The 25,633-nt window shown below is 39.6% G+C and overlaps 1 protein-coding gene and 1 long non-coding RNA gene across 10 annotated transcripts in view; one reads left to right on the forward strand and one right to left on the reverse strand.

Annotated features, from left to right (window-relative positions):
* The window catches only part of LOC308595858, a 78,883-nt gene extending 58,432 nt beyond the window's left edge, over window positions 1-20,451 (forward strand). For both annotated transcript variants that reach the window (XR_014012132.1, XR_014012133.1), the window contains one exon: window positions 19,744-20,451. This is a non-coding gene — a long non-coding RNA (uncharacterized lncRNA). The remainder of the gene's footprint in view (window positions 1-19,743) is intronic.
* CACNA1C (calcium voltage-gated channel subunit alpha1 C) overlaps window positions 1-25,633 on the reverse strand; it is a gene marked incomplete at its 5' end in the record, with an annotated part of 472,020 nt that overhangs the window by 48,008 nt on the left and 398,379 nt on the right. For 7 of the 8 annotated variants that reach the window (XM_081209739.1, XM_081209741.1, XM_081209740.1 and 4 more), the window contains 2 exons: window positions 23,084-23,167; window positions 23,696-23,779. In XM_081209739.1, the coding sequence (XP_081065865.1) occupies window positions 23,084-23,167; window positions 23,696-23,779 (168 nt within the window). The remainder of the gene's footprint in view (window positions 1-23,083; window positions 23,168-23,695; window positions 23,780-25,633) is intronic. The other variant, XM_081209746.1, reaches the window with a different exon arrangement.

The raw sequence follows: 25,633 nt of genomic DNA on the forward strand, positions 1-25,633 counted from the left end.
GATCTCAGGAGACCCATTTGTCAAGCATAGTAATTTCCACCAATTAATTTGTAGGTTATTGCATTTTCTCCTGGTTGGAGATAAACACCATGGTCACCTAACCTTCAGCACCGACCACTGCTGCTGCAAATATATAATTTCAGTTCTCTAGTTAGAATCTCACTGTGGATCACATTCACACCATACATTTAAATTACACGACTCTCCTTCCCAAATCCTGGGAACTGCAGTTTATTAGAGTGCTAGGAATTGTAACTCTGTAGGGTGTAAACTATAACTCCTAGGTTTTTATGGGGGGGGGAGGGGGACATGTGCTTTTAATGTATGGTGTGGATGTGACAAGCTTCAATCCAGAATAAAAACAAATGGAAACCCACCATCCCATTCTAGGTCCCAGCCTGATCCAGGACTTGCTTTTTCTAGAAGTCAGTTATTGGAAAGTGGTATATACTTTTGTACCTTATTTTATTGATTACCCCAGGACCTAAGGTTTGATGGGAGAGTAGTTTCTCATCAGGCATACGTATATCCAACAGGGTTTTGGGCTAAAAGGTATCTTGTTCCCTGTTTCAGTTCTGCTTCCTCTTGTTGCTTTCAGACTTTTTTCTATAGCATTTGTAACTATTGTGAATTTTGATTCTTAAACTCTAGATGCTGTAAATCCAGAAACACTAAGTCTTCCTGGAGCCAGTTGACCATCAGTGTCTTGACTCTCTAGGTCTAATTATGATGCTACACTTGTAGAGGCCCTAATCATGATTATGTCTGGAGATCTTATTATGTATCTAACAGTCAGTGCTGACACTATCGTAGCCACCTTATTTGTGTGAGCGGTGTATCATAGGAAGAGGGCACTCAGTGTGAAGTCACAGAAAAAGAATTATTAACCTATGGGACTTCTACGTTTAGCTGTGCATTCAATGCCACTTAAACAAGAAGTTGCCTGCACAGGTAAAGCAGCTGCAAAAACACCTGCCTTATGTCTTAAATTCTAATGTTGAGTCAGATTTTTGTGTCATATACTTGTTAAGTGCTGAACCTTGGTTCTGATCCCTCAAGGGCTATCATTTGCCTTTTCTTTAACCATGGCATCAGGAGTCAGCTGCCCAATTTTAATATGGAACAGGCTCTTTGGCAATGTCCTTTATATCAACCATGCAAGTAAGGACAAAAACCAAACCCTAGATAAATTCTAATGAGAAGAACCAACAGAATAGGAACATTTTATCAACATTCATTCTATTTCCAAAGTTCAAAGTTGAGTGTGGATCCTTATGTAGCCAAAAGATGCACAAGGCAGCATATGCCAGCAAGCATATAGATTGAGGTGATCTGGTTGATGTAGTATAGTGATGGAGTTTCAAAAAACTTTTTGTCTCCTAAGTAATATGTAATAAGAGGAGAGGTCCTTATGCAGATTAGAAATTGGTTAAGTTGTAGGGAACAGAGAATAATAAATGGATAGTTCTCTGAATAGAAAGATGTAGAAGATGTTCTCCGAGGATCTGTACTGGGGCATGCACTTTTTAACTTGTGCATAAATGATCTAGAGTTAAGAGTGAGCAGACCTGATGCTAAAAAATTATTCAGGGTCGTTCAAACAAAAAGAGATTATGAAGAGCTCCAAAAAGACCTTTCCAAACTGAGTGAATAGGAGGCAAAATGACAAATGCAATTCAATGTAAACAAATGTAAAGTGATGCATGGCAGCACAAAATAAATATTAATTCCACATATATGCCCATGGGATCTGAACTGGTGGTGACTGACCAGGAATGAGACTTTGGCATCCAAGTGGATAGCTTGATGAAGAGGTTGACCCAATGTGTGGCAACTGTGAAAAAGGGAAACTCCATGCCAGGGATCATTAGGAAGAGAATTCAGAATTAAACTGCTAATATCCTAAGGTCATTATACATATCTATGATGCAATCCCATTTGGAATTTTGTGTACAGTAGTGGTCTCCTCACCAAAAAAGGATATTATAGAGTTGGAGAAAGTTCAGCAATGGGCAACCAATATGATCAAGGGGATGGAGAACTCCCCTATGAGGAAAGGTTGCAGCATTTGAGACTTTTAGTTCAGAGAAAAGGTGAGTAAGAGGTGACATGATGGAAGTTTATAAAAATAGGCATGGCATGGAGAAAGTGGATAGAGAAGTGTTTTTTTCTCCACTCCTCATAATACCAGAACTCATGAACATCCAGTGAAACTGAATATTGGAAGATTCATGCAGTGCATAGTTAAACTATGGAACTCGCTACCACAGGAGGTAGTGATGAGCACCAACTTGGGTAGCTTTAAAGGGAGACTGGAAAAATCCATGAAGGATAGGATTACCAGTGGCTACTAGCTCTGCCTCCATGGTTGGAAGCAGTAATCAGTTGCTAGAAACCACCGGAGGGGAGGCTGCTCTTGTGCTCAGGTTGCGCTTATGGGTTGGCCATGGGGGAGAAAAGAATGCTGGCCTTATGTTCTTAAACCTGTGCCTTGCAATTTCAGCAAAAAGATACACCAGAATCAAAATGGCTTAAATCAATATCTCCGTGTAAATGGTATATATTTGCAGTATTAGTCAAGATTACTGGACGGATCTTGACTGTGAATTGCTATTTATAGAGGAAGAAGAGCAGAATCCCTACAGTTAAGGGAGGAGATAGAGAAAAATAAACAAATAAAGGCCAAGAAATAAAACACAATAAAAAATGGCATGAAAGATGAATAACAGCAAACATACCAGTATAAATGCTCAAGGAATCAAATGTGCCCACTGCACTGTGAATGCAAGTCTGTCAATAGTTCACCATTTAAATTTGACATGAGGATTGGCCTTGACATACAACCAATTCCAGGGGGTTATATTTGCAGTAAGCTAAAATGTCATTTCTGTCATTAGCAATGCCTAATTAAACCCTTTTTATTAGAACAGATAGTTCTCTAGTTATAGCAGACAATGTAGTATGTAATAGGTTGGTCATATGTACAAGAGCTCCAGTCTAACTGTATGTGTACGCAACAGCCTGGATTAGGATTCTACCAACAGCCCTGATCTCGGAAGAGGAGAAGGGATGAATCCTGTGCCTCGTTTCCCCTTTTTGTTCTGATTGGCAGTGATGATCTGACCAGGTCCATGTGTATATAACAGCCCTCTGGATGACATGTTGTAGTTGTCAGGGGCTGTTTGCTAAGTACTTGTTTCCATGCACAGGTCCTCATTGAGGTAGGGGTGTGTGGATTCCACATATTATACAAACATCAAAACACTCATAAAGTAACATTTCTCATGCTATTTTGACCACGAATACATATATACCCATACACACAATTAGGTTTGAAACAATCCACTCTATGAGTGGTATTCAACTAACATAGAGGACACCCATTGAAATTAAGAAACATGGCTGCACTAGGTCCATTAATTTCAGTGGGTCTACTCTGAGTACAGGTTTGTTGAATGCCACCCTATGTTCATTTCTATGCATTTTAGGAAGCTGCACAAGAAAAATAGGTGCCAGAATTCACCATGAAGTTGTTACAGTAAGTAGCCAGGCAACTCAGGGCAGCCCTGAACAGATGCCAGTTTGACAACAGCTGTGTTAACAACCCACGGAAGCACTAAACACTATGGTAATCTCTCCCTAGCTGGTTTGGGGGTCTCCTCTGGTTCTGGTGCAGGTCAAATAAGTGTGCCCCTGCCTCCTTTGTTCTCTTAGATTCAGGCAGATGGCTAGGGCAGCTCAAAAGGGCCCTTATGCAAACACACGTGCATGCAATGGCAGAAGCCTGGCTGGAAAGCCCACTGCTGCTACACAGGAGACAGATTGAAGAAAATGAAATATGAATTGGCCACGTCCCGTAGCTTGACAAATCATGACTAGAAGCAGCTAGGAGCTAGGTGGAGTCATAGATCTAAAACAAAGTATAGACTCGCACATGCTGGCCAGCTTCTGTTTTGACTTGAACTGTTCGTTTTGGGCTTCTCATAAGTACGTAAAGGGAAGAAACAGCACCAGCCCACAATGATGCCCACCTGAGAGGTCCTGGAACTGTGCTCTGGCGTGCTCCAGCTGAAAAAAAGCACTGCACATAGGAATAATGCTAAGTAGTTCAGCAGTTGTTGTTTTTAAAGCTTCCTAAAATTCACAGAAATGGACAAAGAATGGATGGTTACAAACATCATTTGAGTATATGAACTAGCATATATTTACAGTGAATCTTACCGTTCCAAGTGCTGGCAATTATAATGAAAAGTCAAATACTTTAATTTGTTTATGCAAATGATTTCCAGCAATGTCACATACTGATTTGCGGGGCTAGTCCACCCATGAAGCAGAGTGAGGCAACTGCCTCAGGCAGGAGCCACAGTGGGAGCAAATCCAGCCTCACAGGAATGCATCGCCGCCTGCTGTTGCTTCTGTGGTGGCAGCGACAGCTGTGGTGTATTCCTTGGCAGCTGGTCCTGCTGCCTCCTCGGCAGCCCTCTGCCTCAATTCTGCCTCCACTGTGGACACTCAGCAAATAGGCACTGCTGGTCTTCTCCCATCCCTAGGGAGGAAATGGCAGGGGCTGCTTTTTGGGCCCTCCTGGGTCCACCAGCCCAGAGTTGGTCCCTTTCTCCCTTGTGACGGCCTTTACTTCCCACATCAACCATCAGGTTGATTTGATCCCCTGACACTGTTCGCAATGTAGATCTTCACTTGGGGTGGTGGTGCCATTTTTAAGGTTTGCCTCAGGTACCAAAATGTCTTGGGCCAGCCCTGTTGACTTGGGTTATTCCTCCCCTAAGATGGAGAGGAAGAAGCAGCCAATATACATTCCAGACATCGTGATATATCAGCATATTTAGCTGCTGATAAATGACAATGTTGATATTGCCCAGCCAAACTTGGATTGCAGAGTTATGGTGTTGAGAGATATGTCCATTTCTTGACATGTGGTCAGGGACCAGTATTTGGTGATGAGAAGAGTGTAGCAGGACTTTAAATTATTAGAAGATACTGCTTTTACTTCAAGTAGCTATCTTCCATTGTTTTAAGAATTTAAGCCTACTATCTTAATTGACCTGGTAATTATTTGTTAATAGTTGGGAATGTTTTTGAGGGCAGCATACACATAGCACTGCAATACCAGTGGAATATAATACCCCCTTTGTGTAGTAATACTTGATTCTGATATCTGCATAGAATTTCCTAGAAAGAATTTCTTTCTTTCTTTCTTTCTTTCTTTCTTTCTTTCTTTCTTTCTTTCTTTCTTTTTCTTTCTTTCTGGTACAATAGCTTTGTAAACAAGCATTTTGGTTTCCCTGTGAATGTCCCGGTCCTCAAACACTCTGCACTTCAATCAGGAGAAAGCCGCACCCACAGAGCTCTGGTTATGCTGGATTTCAGCATCAATGTTGGCCCTTGTGGAAAGATAACTGCCTAGGTAGGAGAAGTGATTGACATTTTCCAACGTTACACCATTGAGTTGGATTTGTGGTGCTGCAAAGGGGTTATTTTGCACTTGTTGGTGCACCACTTTGGTTTTTTGGATTATCCTAAATATCTTTGCAGACGCTTACGAAAAGCTTGGCCTATCACTCAACAGAAAGAATCACATATTACAAGCAGTAATGAAATCATTCATACCTTGAGTTTTGATGAGGTGAAAAGATCTCTTGAGACCATAGTAGAAAATTCACTTAAGGAAAAATCATGATTAGGAATTATTACTAAAGAGATGGAAATAAAATAGCAGGTATCACAATGCCATTATAGAAACCTTATTATATTTCCACTTAAGAATACAATGTGCTGCTCTGGTCACCCCATTTCAACAAACATATCTAGGCAGGCTGGAATGGCGTGGAGAGATATGACAAGCGATTGAAGATATATTCATGCTTCTTTCTGAAATTACTAGACTCCAGAGTTGTCTAGTTCAGTTTTCTGGCAATAGGTTAAAAACAGAGAAAACCACATAATTAACTAATGATGATGATTGTTCATCATAAAACAATGGCCTTTAGTTTATATAGCTTCAGAAGAGGAATAGATAAATTCATGGAGGACTGGTAAATTCATAGCCATTATAATTGCTTATACATACTATCTATGTGCATGGCATATGACAAAAAATATATTTGACAAATCCTTGGCCTAAGGGGCTTAAAATCTGAAAACAGATACAAGAGAAACAACAGTGTGAGAGGAGGGAAACAGAAGTAAAACTAACAAGAAAAGTATATGCCATTCTTTCAATTATACATACTTCAGCTTAATTATAATAGTGTATGGAGAGTAAGGGGTTGCTCCAGAGAAAAATATTAATTTGATGAGCGACCTGAAGAAAATATGGGAGGAGATATAATAGAGGCATTCTGGGAGGCAGTTCCAGGCATAAGGGGCATACGGGACAAAGGTTGGATTTGTTTCAGAGAAGAGCATGCTGGATGGATGGAAGTGTACCAAGGTGAGACAATGGAAGACTAGCTGAAATATGACTGCAGTAATCAGCATGGGAGATAACTGAAACATAGACCAGGTTTCTTCTAAGGCCATTAGCCATAATAGGTAAAAACTGAATTACTGTATTCAGGATCTTATTAACCGGTGCTATGAATGACTATAAGGTTATGACTACTTCCATGATGCCTTATTTGAGAGCTTCTTGGTGCATCTGACTGGCAATTGTTAGTGTATGCTGGGCTGACCTGGTAAGACAATGTTTATATGCTTAGGAAGAAGAGACATACTATGATTCTTCTGTTTATTTGGATGGACACTGGGTTCCAATTAGTGTCTTTAGCTACATAGTAGACATATTTCAGTACAGTGGTACCTCGGGTTAAGAACTTAATTTGTTCTGGAGGTCCGTTCTTAACCTGAAACTGTTCTTAACCTGAAGCACCACTTTAGCTAATGGGGCCTCCCACTGTCCCACCGCACGATTTCTGTTCTTATCCTGAAGCAAAGTTCTTAATCCGAGGTACTATTTCTGGGTTAGCAGAGTCTGTAACCTGAAGCATCTGTAACCTGAAGCATCTGTAACCCGAGGTACCACTGTACTTCACATTAGCACAGCTTCCAAAGTTCAGCTATGCTAGGTAAGTTTCCTAGTGTATTACAACTTTTAGGTCCTTTTAGGGAAAGACTTTTAGGGAAGGCTTTATAGCAGTTCACATTATTTGCATGTCAACTGAAGCATTCCCAGGTATGGTCTGGAAAGACTCCTGCCTAAACCCCTGGAGAGCTCCTGCCAGTCAGTGTCAACAATACTGAGCTAGATGGACAGTTGGTCTGCCTTAGTATAAGGCAGCTTCCTATCCATAAGGCTGCTTCATATGATTTAATAAGGTCAGGATTAGACCATGTATCAATCAGATTTTTATTCAGTCTACCTCGAGGTACACTGTTTTCAATACACAGCATTTAGTGATAAAAGCCCAAAGTCAAAAATACACAGTGATTAGCTGAAATATTGAATATGCTCAAGACCTTTCTTCCTAGTATTTATTGAGTCTGAAAATGAACTATATATCCAAAAGAAACTATACATGACGGCTGATTAGATGCCCCCCCAAGTAGCAGAGTTGTTTCACAGTTAAATGCTTCAGTTCAAATATGTGGGTAGGCAGGAAGAAATAATTTGCTGCCAGTTAATTTTTATTTGAAAAGTAGTACACCTAACTTTTAATTCATTTTCTGTGTCTTTTTACTGCTTATTTAATTAGGATATGATTCAGGTCCAAGCTGGCAGTGCATGGCAGATGTAATGGCCTCCTGGTTTTTGTTTTAAATAAAAAGCAGCTGCAGGATACTGCAAAGAGGAATAGTACTGTGTGTGAGAATGACTACTTAACCTTTTCTCCTCCAGCCATTTTTGCTGAAGGTCATTTACCCCCCAAGAAGTTTTTCATCTTTTCTCCACAGGTGAAAAAGCAGCTTATGGTCGTGGGGATGGGTGTTAAATGCCAAAATTGTTGAATGATTTTGTTCCCTAAGTGTAACTGAAATTATTTTCAGCAGCGGCTCCCCGCTTACAGAATGCTCTCCCCAGAAAGCATGCTTGACACTATAGTTGTTGTTTTTTATATTTGGTTTTGATGTTTTTTGTTATTTCTATTTTTATTATGTAAGTTGCTTTGAAACACTTTGGTGTAAAACACGACAAATAAATACTACTAATAATGATTATTTATGACATAAATAAATACCGGTAATTGCATTTGGGGCCACTATTATGATAGGGACAAAAGTTCTTTCAACTCCTGGATGGTTTGTCCTTCACTATTGGGCATCATAATGGGAAGGGGTTATTTTTCTGCACATAAACAATATAGAATTGCATTGAATCCCCTGTCTCTATGTTTCATGTGTCACCTGGGGAGGGACTAGGTAATCAAGCCTTTGTTCTCTCAGTCTATCAGAGAAGCTCAACACATGAAGAGGTTTTGAGCTGGTTATGGCAGCTCAGATTGCATGGCTCTCATGAGCCATTCTTGTGTTCCTATACCAATAATTTTGGAACTATACAAGTGTAACTAAGCCAAGTTTTACTGCCTGTGCAACTTTTTCTGAAGGATGTATGAAAAAGCACATGAATCTGACCTTTGGAGGATTTGTAAGTAAACCATTTAAAACTTATTAAACATGTGGTCTTTTTGTATGATGGGGAAGATGGAAGTTTTGGAGCTCACAAGGACATATTTTAAAGGTCTAACAACCTATATTTCCACACTTTGCTGCATATTTAGTGATTTTAAATATCTGCTGGGGTTCTCTCACCAAGGAGTACTTGCCCCAAACTTGGATCTTGGCTTCCAGGAATTTTCCTTTTATATCAGTTTTTCCTTGCTACCAAGAGTAAGTGGATATAAGATTGCAGCCTTAATCAGCTACTTTAAATCCTAGCATAGTACCTTAACTATATCAGAAGCTGGAATGTTGTTCCATATCAAAATGACTGAATGGAGTTATGCATTATAGCAACAGCTTAGAGATTTTTTAAAATCTTTCATATTTTTAGCACTAATAATAATAAAAAAATTATTTATATTCCACCCTCCCCGGCCAAGACAGGGCTCAGGGTGGCTAACATCAAATATATAATACATTAAAACATAAGATCAAACGGTTGAAATACAGCTTAAAATCAGAATAAAATCCGATGGCAACCCACGAATTATAACTATAACTATGGGGTAGGAACATTAAGTGTTCACCAGACCCAGCTATTTGTGCTGGTCTCATATGAGCTGGTGAGAAGGGTTAGAGGGGCCCCTTACATGCAAGGTCTTGAAAAAAAAGGGGGGGGGGTCAGACTGGAACTGGACCAAAGGCCTGGTGGAACAGATCTGTCTTGCAGGCTCTGTGAAAAGATGTCAAATCCTGCAGGGCCCTGGTCTTTTTGCGATAGAGCATTCCACCAGACTGAGTGTTCCACAAATTGCTCAATAGTTAACATACTGTAATATTATTTTCTCCTGTACATCACTTCTAAATTGGATATTGAAGTATTTCATAAAAAGGTTAATTCCCAAGGTTAACCTGTGGAATATCTTTAAATGATTTTAAATATTTTTGTATTTAAATTTTGTGGGGAGAACGTTTTTCTTCATTGTTTTCATTGGTTACAAATCTTAAAAAACAAAACAAAACAGGATGTAAATGTGTATTAATATTACCAAATTTTAATTCATTTATATTACTAAAAATTAATCTTTTTTCAGCATTGAAGCAAAATTGTTTTCTTGATATAAATTTCAGGTAAAGTGGGGGGGGGGGAACATGCTTAAATTGTCCAAACACTGAGTGCATAACTCAGTGCTAATATCGTCTCTGCAAACCCCACTGAATGAGTAGAAGCTGCATTCTTGCTACCCATTCTATTTGTGGGCTTTTCTAGCTTATGCCAATTTTTAAGTAACATGTTTCCTTCTACAAGTCATTCCATTATTCACAAGGTATATGCATTTGCACATATTATGTGAAAAACCCATATATCAGCGTATTTGTGACTTTCTCATGCATACATATCTAAAGCTTGAATGGCATGGTTATGATGTCATTAAACTGGTATAACAGTTTAACAGATTTGTGTCTAGTGGAAACATTCTTCTCTAGATAATATGGATATATAAAGCTGTTACAGTTCTTTTCTTAAACAAGGTCCTAAATACAAAAATATGTCATGTGAAAACTACAGTTGGGCCTCTGAATCTAAGTCAATTTATAGTTGAAATGTTCAATGTAAACCATGCAACAGCTTCTGTTAATTTTAAAGAAAATATTATTTGCTGTTATGCTGAGCATTGTCATCCATGCACTGATCACCTCCAGTCTGGATTATTACAATGTCCTCTATATGGAGCTGCCCTTTGGACCAGGTTACTTGAAAGATTGTCATATCCCTTATATAGCCAACTGATCATTGTACTTTGCAGTTGAGATCCTCCTGCAGGCATCATCTTATCAGGGATTCTGTGCCATACATATAGGAGTTGGGCCTTTAGTGTTGTGGCACCTTCAATTTGGCATTCCCATTATTTAAATATTAGACAAGTACTATCTGTTGTCTTTTTGGTGTCAACTGAAGACCCTCCTCTCTCAACAAGGTTTTTAAGTTGATATATTCCCCAGTCTGCATCTGCACTGAAATTGCTTTTAATGTCTCTTGTTTTACCACTCCCGCCCCCGCCTTGGGCTCATTTGGGAGGAAGAGTGGGGTATAAATTTAATAAATAATAAATTGAAACTGCTAATATCTACTCTAGAGTAATCCAGTTGCATACTGTGGCCTAACTTTAGCTGTATGTAACAAAGGAAAAGTCTCTTAGACGTCTGATTTTACTTGTGTTTTCAAGAATATCAACACTTGTAGCGATGGACAGGTTCAAAATCTAAGTATCTCTCAGGCTGCTTGCTAAAACTGAAATATATTGAATATGCTTGGTGGTAATAACGTAGGCAAGCAATTTCTATAAAATAAAAATTTCATTATATATACACATTTGATAAGGACACTGGGTTTGCTGTTGCATAGTGCTAACCATTACAGTATTTTGCAACCATAATGTGGGGAAGAGTCTACAGGGAAGCCAATATGATTTACTTTATGTCCTTTAAAAAAATAAAAAATCTTTAATTTGCTTATAGAATACTTTCCTGGAATGAGGTAATTGTTAATTTTAACAAATGTGAATTAAAATAGTTATTACAACCCTCCCCCTTAAGGTCCCATTTTTATTACAAAATGACTCCACATGAATATGCTGTAGACATGATACTGTCTAATATCCTCCTCTTCTTTCTACTATACAAAACAAAAACTGAAAAAAGCCTGCAACCATGTTCTTGAAACATATTATTTACATGTTTAATACCTAAATACTAGAATACTTTAAGCTGCAATTTATATTATTTTTAAAGAAACTATGGGTGCACTCTTCAAGAGTCATGTCTGTTTCTTAAGATTCTTGAAAGTAAAATGTTAAATACAGTGATCTGTACCAAAGAATAACTGTATCTAAAGTTATACTCCAAGCACAACTTTGGAATCTGCTCAAGAAATTTCACTTTCTGTTCAGATAAGTGCCAAATTATTATTATTATTATCACCAACAGTTTAGAATAAATAAGATTTCCTCCACAGAGGAAATGTGAACTCCCAAACCACATGTCAGCCCTTATTTGCACACACATTCTTATATTTAAGTGCATTTAGATTTAGAATTGTCATTAACTAGAACTGTCAAAGATTTAAAAATAGGGCTGGTTTGGTTTACTAGCTAGGTGGAGATGCTAAGAACCAAATCTCGCATTCTTATAAATATATACCGTATTTTGCGCCCCATAGGATGCTCCGGCCCATAGGACGCACTTAGTTTTTTGGGAGGGAAATAAAGAAAAAAATTTTTATTTCCCCCCCCCAGGTGCGGGGCTGGAAGAACCAGGTCGGGGAACAGCGGGAAGGCGCGCTCTGCCTCCCCGCTGTCCCCCGAGCTTGTGGGGCTGGCTATGGGGAGAAGTGCGCTGATCCCGGGACTGCAGGCAGCTATGCGCGGCCATCCGGAGCGGGGCGGGACTTCGCGCCCCGCTCCCGGTGGCCGCGCAGAGCTGCGCTGAGCCGGGGACTGCAGGCAGCTCTGCGCGGCCATCCGGAGCTGGGAGGGACTTCGCGCCCCACTCCCGATGGCCGCGCAGAGCTGCGCTGATCCCGGGACTGCAGGCAGCTCTGCGCGGCCATCCGGAGCGGGGCGGGACTTCATGCCCGGCTCCCGGTGGCCCCGCAGAGCTGCGCTGATCCAGGGACTGCAGGCAGCTCTGCGCGGCCATCCGGAGCGGGGCGGGACTTCGTGCCCCGCTCCCGGTGGCCGCGCAGAGCTGCGCTGATCCCGGGACTGCAGGCAGCTCTGCGCGGCCATTGGGAGGGGGCGGGACTTCGCGCCCCTCTCCCGGTGGCCGCGCAGAGCTGCGCTGATCCCGGGACTGCAGGCAGCTCTGCGCGGCCATCCGGAGCGGGGCAGGACTTCGCGCCCGGCTCCCGGTGGCCGCGCAGAGCTGCGCTGAGCCGGGGACTGCAGGCAGCTCTGCACAACCCTTGGAGCCGGTCTCCCGAGGGTTGCGCAGAGCTTCCTGAAGCCTGGAGAGCAAGAGGGTTCGGTGCGCACCGACCCCTCTCGCTCTCCAGGCTTCAGCGAAAGCCTGCATTCGCCCCATAGGATGCACACACATTTCCCCTTCATTTTTGGAGGGGGAAAAGTGTGTCCTATAGGGCGAAAAATACGGTATATTGCAGTTTAAAGCCACCTCAGCATAAATCTTTTCTTTCATAAGCCAAAGCTTTCGTTTTCTAAAGTGCCCTCCTACTATAAAGTCTGCAATTCCAGGTCTTGAGGAAATGGTGCTAATGCAGTACAGTGGATATACATACATGATTAATGTATAACAATAATAATAATTATCAGATTTTAAAATGCTGGAGGAAGATTAGAAGAAAGGTTCACCATGACAGGAAAGAGCCACCTCATGGCTTCACCATATGAAAACCAGACCTAATGTTTGTTAATTAAATAATAGTGACTTAAAGAGTCTAATGTGGCAAGTCCCTCATTCTGAATTACAAAATGATTTGATCAGATGCTAGATCCTTAGTGTGTCAAACCAAATCATTTTATAGTTAGTGGGGGAAACTTTACTTCAGTGATTTATCTTTCAGAGTTATGCATTCACTTTTACTAAAAATATTATTTTTGTCTAAAATAAAAATCTGAATTCTGCAATTCTGTATAAGTTATGAAAGAAGCAAATTTTCATCTTTTATTTTGTATAATTGAATGGCCATGGAGTGAGGCAAACAGCCATAGAGGGTACTGACTGCCCCACTCATGGATCACTGGAAGTCTCACTCAGATCTCCCAGGTATGTTGCTAGGTAAGGCTCACACATTTGCAAGCCCTAAAAGGTTAGAAAGTTGACTTGAAAAAATTAAAAGCAAGATTCTCAGCATGTTGAATTTTGCACTTAATATAAATATTTGTGCTTGAACAGTGTGTATACAAAATGCACATAGCTCCAGTTGTTTTGAAAAAACAGCAACACTGAACAATTTCCCCAATAAACAGTTCTCAGTATAAAAACTGAACATGCATACACCAACACAAATATTGGTAAATATCAGAAATATATAACAACCATTACAATGGTGACACTTAAGAGTGGGATAATGTAGGATGTTAAAAAAAAAAGTTATAAAGAAATAAAAAAGCTGGTCACATTTTTCCTGCCCTTTGCTAGCTGTATATTGGAGGACTTCACTGTCCACATACTAATCTTGGAAGAGTGGAAAAAAACCTTTTAAAACATTTCCATGTTCCAAGTTGTTGCTTGTGGAACATTGCAGTCCTAAAATGATTGTATGTATGCACAAAACAAAGATTTGTTTCCAATATCAGCAGAACAGCAAATGACTGGAAAGTTTAGAAGATCAGACAGAGAGCAACAAAGAGGCAAACAGACCAGAACAGCAACAGAGATGGACACAGAATTTGAAACAAAGGCCAAGGCTATGTGCATGCCGTCCTTCCACCCATCTTTGTTTCATTGCAAGGGCGGGGCTTATTTTAGATCACAATCCTCAATCCACTTACACTGGACTAGCAAAACAAGCTTCAGTTCAGTCAATGCAATTACTCTAGAAATACCCTTGGGTAGGTGGGTCAAGGATTGTACCTGCAGTAACAGGGTAAAGTTTCAAACAGCCTTCAAACAGATTGACGAATCTGTCAATCCTGAAGTGATTTTAATGGAAGCATATTTCATTGAGTTCAATGGACCCTACTTCCAAGTAGCATTGTAGCCAGAATCCCTCTAAATAGAGGTTTGAGAATCATTAAGATTTTGACATTTTTACACACAGGGCCATCCTCCAGCTCTTGACTGACAATTTGCCTTTGCTAAAGTGAAACCATAGCTATCTGCTTCCAGTCACATTTTAATTTTGTGAAAACTAGCTGGTAAGAGGTTTGGCCTGGCTAGAAGGACAAAGGTGAAGAGTTGGGAAGAGCATAAAAGTTGGGAATGAAGAAAGGGAGGAACAGAGTTAAAAAGAAAGTGCGCCACTGAGGATAAAAGGGAAACTGGAATATTCCAAGGCATGTGAACAGGAGGCATGCCATTTGCATGGAGCCTGTTGGAGTTAAAATGGAGGTTCTCCAAAATGGGAGGATACCTATTTGCCTGGCCTTTTGCTCAGGCTCAAAGGAGAAAATTCCCTCCCCCCCACTCATCTGAAGATAGGCCTAGGGAAAGGCCCTAAACGATATGCTTGTCTCACAGTTCTTACTGCTTTTGACTTCAGAATATTATAAGAAGCCATTTTTTAAAAATCTTTAAAAATCTCCATGCAATGTCCCCAGACTCTTAATAGGATAGTGTGTTTTCTGGGACATCCTACAAATTCAGCTGTAGTTTCCTGGAAGTGATTTCCATGACTGTGAAAGTGGCTTTGTCAGCTTTTGTCATCACAAGAATCACTTGGGAAACTGCAGCTATATTTGTGGGTTGCCCTGGTAAAACACTTTTTTTAGGGATGAGAAAGGTTAGAGTGCATTACATGGAGGTATTTTGGAATCTCTGAACTAACCCAGTCATAAACATTAAATCAGCAAGCTGATTCTTCAAGAGGTCCTGAGCATTTGAAAACACCTACTTTTTGGAATCATATAAAGGTACTTGATTTTCTAGGAGCAAAAGGAGAGATTGTGGAACTTTCTGAATGTTGGGCAAGGCTTGTCTCTAAAAAATGTCTGAACGGGCATGTCCTGAGCCCAAATAAGAAATTTGGGGAGTGTTATATACACATATATCCTGTTCTTCTATCATTACCCTATTATTATTCTAGTATTCTATTCATGGAAATTATAACAATTCACTGCTTATTCAGTTAAACTTTTACAGTTCAGTGTCTGGGTCCTAAATATTATTTTCCAAATATGATATCCATCTTCAGATAACTAAAGGGCCATCACATGGAAGATGGAGTAAGCTTATTTTCTCCTGCTCCAGAGAGTAGGACTTGAACCAATGGATTCAAGTTACAAGAAAGGAAATTCCGCCTACACATCAGGAAGAACTTTCTGACAGTAAGAGCTGTTTGACAGTGGAATAGAGTCCATCAGGAGGTTGTGGACTCTCCTTCACTGGAGGTTTTTAGGCAGAATTTGGATGGGCATCTGTCATGGATGCTTTAGTTGAGATTCCTGCATGGCAGGGTGTTGGATTAGACCCTCAGGGTCCCTTCCAACTCTACAATTCTATGATTCTATGAAATACTTCACTGAAACAACACTTTGTATCCCCTTCCGTCATTCCTTTCAGTACACACAGGCACACTCATACACGCAAACACTTTCATAGTAAACATGAACAAAGGTTTGAGATTAGGACCCAAATGCTCAAAGCCTCAGTCTCCTGATGTGCTTGTAAGTATTATATATATGAAATACCCTTTGAAACTCCTTGTTAGGACATAGACACACAGACAAACATTGCTAGCCATGCATAGATGAAAGAACTCTCAGTTGCTTTTCAGGGAATATAATTGTACCCATACCTTGTTTATTGTTAATTTTAATTATTTTAAAATGTTTTTAATTGTTCGTAACTGTTTTTTATAGATAATGTTAATATTTCTTGTATACATTCTAGAGGTTTTATGACAATAAACAGTATATAATTTTTGTAAAATAAATAAAAAATATGCCTATGTGAATATAGGGACACAAAATCCTTAAAATATCTACACAGCTTTATGTGTACCTATTATGTGCAAACAAAGAGCAAGGGCACTTGTTTTGCCCATACATCCCAGAAATGCTTTAAGACTGGCATCTATGGAAAACAAGGGTTCAGTCAGCCTATATATATATATATATATATATATATATATATATAGGTTTTGGTGTCTTCGTTTCGACGAGGTCTCACTCGTCATCTTCAGGCTGGTGCTTTCGGCTTCTTGTTACTAGGGTGTTTCTCTATCTCGATGGCTTCCATGATTATTCTCTTGTGGTGATGTTCCATGTTAAAGAGCAATTTGGAATCTGCAAAATTAATTTCGTGTCCTGTTTCTTTCATGTGTTGGTAAAGAGAGGAAGTTTTTTCTTCTTTAACATGGAACATCACCACAAGAGAATAATCATGGAAGCCATCGAGATAGAGAAACACCCTCACAACATGAACAAGCGTGACGACACGTCCCGCCTGCCAGACATCTGGAAATTAGCCCTCCCCACAAAAACCGACACCAGAACCAGAGGCACACAGAACGCCATCTCCAATCAACCACACCAGACCCAAACCCAGACCCTCTCCACAGATAAATTACAGACACCATCCAGTAGCCAAACCATAGTGGCACCTCCGGATGCTGCACCCCCCTGCAATCCCTACACAGATCTGGCTGGCACAGGGCACAAAACCACAGCTCGCCCCTATACACGAAGCCAAGCCAGAGCACAACTAAGTGCAGTACAGCCATCTTCTCAGAAAAACTCTTCACAAGGTCAAGAGGTCAAGACACGAAAGCTTTAGCAACTAATCCACACCTAATGACCCTCCTAAGTGGTACTCAGAATATCACTCAAGTAATCACTCAAGATATCCCTCAAGTAATTAATGAACAAAAGAAGAAAAGGCACATTAACCTAGGAACTTCCTATCTGCCCAGAACGTTGGAGGCTATACACCACACCCCCTCAACAGTATTTATAGGAACTCAAACACTGAGATCCTGCTCTGTTCTAGTAACAAGAAGCCGAAAGCACCAGCCTGAAGATGACGAGTGAGACCTCGTCGAAACGTCGCCTAGACACCCCAACTCTTACACGGGAAGACACCCGAAGACACCAAAACCTACATTCCTGTACCCGTGAAAATCTACGAAAGCATATATATATATATATATATATATATATATATATATATATATATATATATATGAAGGATGATAACAGGGCTAAGGTTTATTAAAGACTAGAGATATCTATTGGCTGGACTTTTTATTGAATTTCAGGGGGAGGTGCATATTCTGTTAGTATTCTGAAGACCATCTGTCTTTTCCTGTTACACTAGTCATACAAGTAAAGAGCACACATCAAATTATTCTTCTACTTGTTTTCTTTTTTTTAAAGAGTAATGAAATCCTTCTGCCATACAAGGAGGGATACTGATTAAGTTACATTATGGGCTAAAAGAAACAAGTACCATCATATATGTATCAATATAGACAGGAAGTTGTTTTCAACCCCTGTGACCAAGTCCCTTTTTGAAGTACATATTTCAAGTCTCATTTTTCACTTTTGATAACATTGTCTCAGCAGTTGCATTCAAAAGAACAAAGGTTCATATTATTAAAGCTTCCAAATGGAAATGTACAGGACTAAGTATTTGACTGCTGCACTGTTTACCCACATGAGATCAGCTTCTCAAAAATGATTGAAAAAGAGTAAAGATTCTCCTGTTCTATGGAAAATGGGAGACCAAAGTGGAGCAAGTTATGGTCATGCTGTATCCATAGTTAACACCAATAATTCTTAGTTATATATGTTTATCTCCATAGGTTTTTGAAACATATTTGTTACATTTATGAAGATTGGGAATTATTACTATTAATAGGCAGAGGTTTCACAGTGGGAATCTGGTCATTTACAGTGGAATTTTGAAAAGCTTACACCTGGTGTAGAAGCATAGAGGAGGAGGGTAAAAACTGCAGAGAAGCATCCTCATGACTCATACATAGATAGTTTTAGGGATCGTCTCAACTATGAATACATAGACTTGCATATGCCTCTCATTAAAAAAAGAGAGGGTATTTGTGCATGAGGGGTAGGCTGGTGAATATGTTTGTTTTTTTACATAAGGCCAGACTTCCTTCCAGATGTGATCAGATGCAGGATAGTAAAATGAAACCAGCAAACCAAGGGCTAAATGTCAAGGAACGTTTGGGCATGTAGTTGTACAACGTACAAGAACATTGAGGTATGTAGTTGTACAATTCTTGCTAATGCTGAGGAGATGTAACAGTGTGATCTTGTATACGCTTACTTAGAAGGAACTCCCAGTGGGTTCAGTGGGATGCCCAAATAAGGGTGCATAGGATCAGACTGAAAATTTTGTATGCAAACCCCTGAAAAAAATAATAAATGAGGCAGGCTTGAAAGCAAGCCGATTTAAAAACGAATTTGGTAGAAAATATGCCATGGCTTTTAATGCAAAAAATAAAAATACAAGATTGTTAAACTGAGATGTCTGATGTGTCCAGTTATTAGACATGTATCACTAAAGTTCTGAGAGGTGCAATTAAGATGGCACACCCTCTAGTGAGTGCTACGGTTTACTCAGGGAACTACACCTTGAAAAATAGTACATCATAACCTAGTGTTGAAATAATCGTGACACTGCAGTGATTTCAGTGGAAGTTTGTGGTTATGGGGACAGTGTTATGTTAAGGTAGCCTTAGGAGTGGTCCCATGTGTTCACACCTTGGCACTGCCAAGCACAATCACAGAAACATGCTAGTAAACATGCACATAGCATGCATACCCCATGCATTTCCATCTCTTAAGCAAGCAGAGATACATGCCAAGATATTTAGGCACTTGGGTGTATGCATCCACACACAAGCTCAATGATCCTTTTAAGGCTTGTGCACACATTATCTACCCAGGGTAGATGCCACCTGTCCCATGTAGCCTGTATTTCCCCTGATGGATCCACACTTACCTCTAGTGAATTAGTAATACAAAAATTGACTCACTACAAACACACACAGTAAATTCAACTCTAAACCTATGCAACTATGATAAAAAAATGCATTTCCAAAAAAGCTCATAAATCTCAGTAGTTGATATTATCTGGTACAGTTTTATGCTGTGGCCAGAAAACCTTCTGTGCTTAAAAAGGAACACAAATTTCCACCGAACCCCCCAGTAACTAGCAACTTTCTATTTTCACCCAAAAAACCCTATGTGGTAGGATTTCTTGTCAGTCTTCCAGATAATTTTGTAATGTTCATTTCTTTTAGTAGTTCATATTTGTTTAATTTGTGTCACACCCATATTTCAAGGAATACATGGAGTTCCTAGACAATCTATCATCCAGATTCTGGCCAGACATTGCTTAGCTTCATAGCCCAGCACCTTTGCATTGTTTTCTGCACCTGCTGCTATGGACTACTATTTTTTTGTTTTCCTTCTTTTGCAGTCTCATCCATATTTCGTTTTGGATAATATTCTTCCTACTCAGTTGTTCCATAGCAAATTGCCATCAACGGAGGATTTTCCTTGTCAGCACCTTGTAATCTTCAAATTGTGCTTCCTGACTTTCAGTCTCTTAGAGGACTGCAGTTGTCCTGATATTTCCCAAATTCTGACTTTGTGCTTCAGGAGCTGAAAGCTGTAGTTATTGCAGAATGATCTCCATTCTTGACTGATGTTCTTTTAGTACTGCATCAAATACTGATCAGACAAACAACTTTCAATCGGCATTGGAACTTGATTGGAGAAAGGAGTCAGAACCATGAAACAGGTTACATTCCTTATTTTGCTTTGTCTTCACACTTAGTTTTATATCCAGTGAATTCTATATAGTTCCCTACAGAGATTGCATAAGTCAGGATTGTTGCGGCTATATCTCCATGCATGAAATAATTAACACACTACTGAATTTGAGATGAGAGAAATATTAAGTTTCATGAGGATTTGGAGCTAAATTCTCCCCTTTCCTAGGTTCTTTCCAATCAGTATTGCTTTGTTCCCAGGCTTCAGAATGGATGACTTCTCTTGCTCAGAAGTATTGGACGCTTCCACAAAAAAACCTGCCATGTAGAAGCATCCATTATATCCTTCATGGCCCTCCTATGCTATATGTTTTTAGTTAAGAAAATAAATCCAGCTTATACCATACAGATAAGTGCTCTTTCTCTGTCACACAACACACATGCGCGTGCGCACACATACACACACAAGCTAACGTAATATATTTGTGTTTTGTTTATCGCCTTGTATTGCTTTGGTGACCAAATGCTTCCTAGGCAGATTAGATCAGCATGGCAAAGTCCCAGCTGGACTTCACAGAATGTTCCTGTTTAATGCATCCATCACCTTTTATGACAAAGTAACTCATGCCAAAAAAGATTCACCTTCAATAGAGAACAAATCTCAGCATTACGATTTGTTCTTAATGTAGCAGCCACTGGTTGTCTACAGCAAACTCATTTTTCCAATTGCTTTGGATTTGGATTCTACCATATGATGCCTGGTTTTGAAGTCATTTTAAAATCTACCATCACATAGAGCTTGTGGGAAGTTTTATTCCTCTTCTCTCCCTGCCATGCTTCCAGATCAGTTGATGTAAAATGAGACAGCATACAGGCACACAAGGCAGATTTTGTCAGGCTCACAAACAGTGAGCAAAGCAATGAAGCTCCCATGGTAGGGAGGGTGAAGTGGAGGTGCAACTGATCCACAAACCATTTTGTGCTGCCTGGGAAGAGGAAAATATTTCAATTTGAGCTGCAATGATTAATGCCTGCCTGCTGGGGGTGGGGGTGGAGGTTGCAGGATTTCATACCAAATGTCGCAAGCAGCAAGGGTATTTTAAAGGAATAAATTGATGTACGGTACCATTCATTCTCTTAGTTAACAGAATTATGTGCAAGAGGATTTCAGACAATTCAAAACAAACTCCATCCTTAACTGATTTTCAATTATCAGTGCATCAGATATTGTGCAAAAAAAAAAAAAATTAAAAAGGAAAGAAAAATCAAAACCGATTAATTTCTTAATAACAAATGTTAGGAATTAATAGCAAAGATTAAAAAGAGAAGAGTCAAACATGCCAGGTAATAAAAAGACATGTGCAGAATTTTGAAGGGACTATATAGTAGGAGGGTAATCTTTAGAGGGGATTCAGAGAACCACCAATGCCACCTTTAATTTTTTGGGAGAATCTCTGCAGAGGACAGCTCTAGGCAGTTCTTCAACTATATATAAATAACTGCTGAACTTAAAGTTTTACTGAGATTGATCCTATTTAATCACATTATTTCAATTCTCAGTATCAGCCAATTAATATTGAGAACAGAATTAACCATAACCTGAAAGTCCTGTTTTCCTGATAAACAACAGAGCTGACCAATGGAAAGTGGAAGATGTGGTTGATGAATCTTACTTATCTGATCTCAATTCCTGATCAGAATTTGATCTGGAATTGAGATCAGCTTAATGAAAATTACCAAAAATGTCTTCCATTCCCTGAATATCAACTCCACAATTTACTGGGAAAGTAGTATAGTTGTGAGATATGCCCTAAAGAAATCTAACATAGTTACCTGCATATAATGTATGCAATCACACCCGCTTATGATGTGTCACCACATAGAATCCTTCAGCATCTTTGGTAAAGATCTCCAAGACCACAGGTCAAACCAGTGGTTTACATCATCCCTCTTATTGGTGCACTAATCCTCCCTTGGATGTGATAGGGAGAAAGGCCCCATGGATCCCTAAAAAAATACTTAGCTTGAAGCAAACTAACCATGCCAACCAGCAGCTTATGGATGCATGCATTCCTCCAGTCTAGCGTGTGTGTGTGTGTGTGTGTGTGTGTGTGTGTGTAATTCAGAAGACTGGGTTTTTTCCTTTTTAAAAACCATGAACTTAACTTCAGTCTTTTGTATTTATTTCTGAAAGCAATACCAATTCATGATGACAGGTTTTGAAATGCCAAAATTAATCAAACCTATTGGATATAATGGTTTTTATGCAATATTCCTCTCTACACTACCTTGGCAGCTTTTCCACAAATAATAGGGAGATAAAACTGCATCAGTTAACATGATACACAGGGTTTGATCCAGGCTAAATTAGTCACATTTAGTCAATTTGAAATCAGTGAGATGAATTGGTAACAATAACATGTCAAGCCTCATTGATTTCAGTCAGACTAAAGCATCACTAAATTACTCTGGATCCAACCCACCAAATATATCACAGAATGTGAGCAGACTTGTAAGAATTTGTGGTTTTTGAATAAAAAGTTGGGAATATAAAGGCCTAGCAGAAAACAGATGACATTTGGCTCCCATTATTCCACCTCGAAAGAGTTGCCCTGTAGATCTCTGTGAAGTGGCAAGTATCCCAGTGCCATGGAAAGTTTAACTCAACTTTGACAAATCAGGAGTCCTAAACTTGGACTACTTCTCCAACTTCCTAGGACACAAACCTGCTCTTTGTGCATTTACTTCACATAGCTCTCATCGGTTTTCCTACTATACAGTTTTTATTCATGCCAGGCTGGTTATGGGGGAAAGAAAATGATGCAACAGTCAGAAAGTCCTCAAAGTTGTTCCAAATTTAAAGAAACAAGCAAAAACAAAATATCCAGAACAACAGAGCAAAAGCAATCCTTTAAAAAAAAAACTTCAAATAAAAAGGGAGGGGAAAAGAAGGGAGAGAATAAAAGAAGAAGAGATTAAAAAAACTGGAAGAGACAAATGAATGTTAAGAGCAGGCACATTCATGGACAGATGCCAGCTACTTACGTTCACCTCGGTGATTGCTATATCAACAATGCTACCCACAACAATCAAGGCGTCAAATGTATTCCATGCATCACAGAAATAGTGCTGCATGTGGCAGAGAAGCCGAGGAAAAAGAGAAAGAAACAAAGAGAAGAGAAAGGGAGAGAGAGATATATAAAAATAAACAAACAAAATAAATAAACAAAGCATGAAAGAGGGAGAGAAGAGAAAAAAATAAGAAAAGAAAGAGGTTACGTGGGCATATTAAAGAGTCTCTTACCACTCTACAGCATTGGCTGCTCATACCTCTGTAACATGATGGAGGGTATCAACAAAAGCCTGGTTAGTTAGAACGTTTCACTCAAACATGTCTGAATTTTTTTGGAGGGAAAAAAAGCACACGTACCCCAAGCTTTGTGTGCTTTCACCGGTCACAGCTGTGACAAGTGAAAAAGAAGGAGGTATGCAACCTCCCTCCTTTTTTTCCCCCTGGGAGAAGGACGACGGCAAGTTCAATAAAAGCATGACTAGAGGGAAGAAAACATAAACCAGAAATAATAAAAAAGAAGGAAACAGGAGGAGGAAGTAGAGGAGGATTTGGTGGCATCCTAGGGAGGGTAGAGTAATACTCACATTAGTTTCACTGAGAATGACGTCTATTATGCTGCCAATTACGATGAGGAAGTCAAAAACATTCCAAGGATCACTAAAGTAACCCTACATAAGGAAGGGGCAGGCAGGATGGGGATTAAAAAGGAATGTTAGACAGACAAAAAAACAGTTCAAAAATCGGCATTAGAATTACTGCCCTGGTGTCCTCAAGTGGTTATAGAAGAGTAGCTAGAGAATAAGTTTTCTTATACAACCACACATGTTGGCATTACTCAAATAAGCAATCCCATTGAAATCAAAGGTATTGAGTGTTTATGTAAGGACTACCTGCATGTGTGTTTGTTGTAGGATGAATAGTTCTTGGGTTCTGAATTGCATGAAGTAGCCCTTCCCTCTAGTTCTGCTGCATCTTCCCTTGTTCTGCCATTTCCCCCCTTCAGACTTCATTATGAATTCATTTTGTACACACAGCCAACAGGTCTGTACAGTATTTAAAGTTTCAGTGGAACATGGTAGAACTAAGACAAGAGCAGATGTAGCTTAGCAACATGAAAAGAGAGACATGCCTTGGTTCTTTTTAAACCAGGTGCTGCATTCTGGTGAGACTAAGGTTTATCTACATTTAGACACTATAGTGTGGGACCTGCTTACTCTCTGAAGAGATGCCACCTGGATGAAGTTTGAATGGGAAGGAACTACATGTGATACCTTCATACACATATTCTTGTACACCTATTGCACTATGGGGGAAATGGCTCCCACATAGTAGCTAACATACAAGAAAACTTTTTAGTGAAACATTTCTAATTTTGACCCTTCCTTATTCTGTGCCCTCCACTGACTTTCACTGTCATGAAATAGGGCAGCATTCATAGCAGACACATATGCTCCCACAGCTATATGTATATAGCTCTAAAATAATCCATTCAGCATGTAGAACCTGAGTGGTAGTATTCCTTATTTTAAGATTAGGAGCTTAGCAATGGAGGCCAAGGTTAGTTAACAGCTGATAAGCATCAGGATCACATTAGGGTAAAAGAGAATACATAAGACAGATATGGTTGACACAAATCATCCATCTCCTAGAGATAGAGCAGGCTGGACTAGATAAAGAGCCAAGGTAATTAGGTATGCAAAAATAGCATAATTCCCAACTGCTGATAGGCCTTCAAAAGCCCTATCCAGCTCTTGTTTCTCCCCCGAACAGCTATCATCATTCAACCAAATATGTTACATAATGAATGTGTATTTTAACCTATCTATTACTCTACTGAGTGATCCTCACACTTCTTGTGGCAATTTATAAATAAGTTGGTTAAAGCCGCGTTGTAAATTTAAGATTGTGTCCCTTCTGTGTCCTGAGAGTTGGTTTGCCTCCTTTCAAAAAAAATCAAAAACATGGTAATTGATTGCAAATTATTTCCCAAGACTTTTGCAGGGCATGCAAAAATCCTTTCCTCACTTATCTGTTCCACAATGATATTTAGACTTTTTATAGTCTTAATAAATCTAACCTCTGGTTGTTTATATCTGTTTGTGCTAATCTGGCTTCCATGTTTCTCCAGCTGTGGGGTGTTTTCAAAGAGATTGAACCTAAGTGGCACAGTGGTTACTATTCTTAGCACTGGGAAGATCAGGTCATGAGTAAAATGTGAAGCTGAGTTCCCAGGAAACTTAAAAGAAAGGAGGGGAAAGGGTTGAGGAATAGCAATAGATTCTACCACTGGCAATAACCAGACCAGGTTTGGGAATCTTAAGAGAAAAGTGGATAAGACCCATATCTGGGCCAAACAATGACCAAGGATTCCCTTCTGTAGTGCACTCCAGCTACAGATCTTGAGACTGAAAATCTTTCTATCTAATTTATATGTCAAAATATTGGGATGTGCTGGTTGGGTGTCTTGTGGCGGGGGGAAAGGAAGAGGATGTGGAGTTAGAACAACATAAATACATTTTTGA

This window comes from Podarcis bocagei (genome assembly GCF_964188305.1).
Source record: "Podarcis bocagei genome assembly, chromosome: 10".
In the NCBI taxonomy this organism is placed as follows: Eukaryota; Metazoa; Chordata; class Lepidosauria; order Squamata; family Lacertidae; genus Podarcis; species Podarcis bocagei.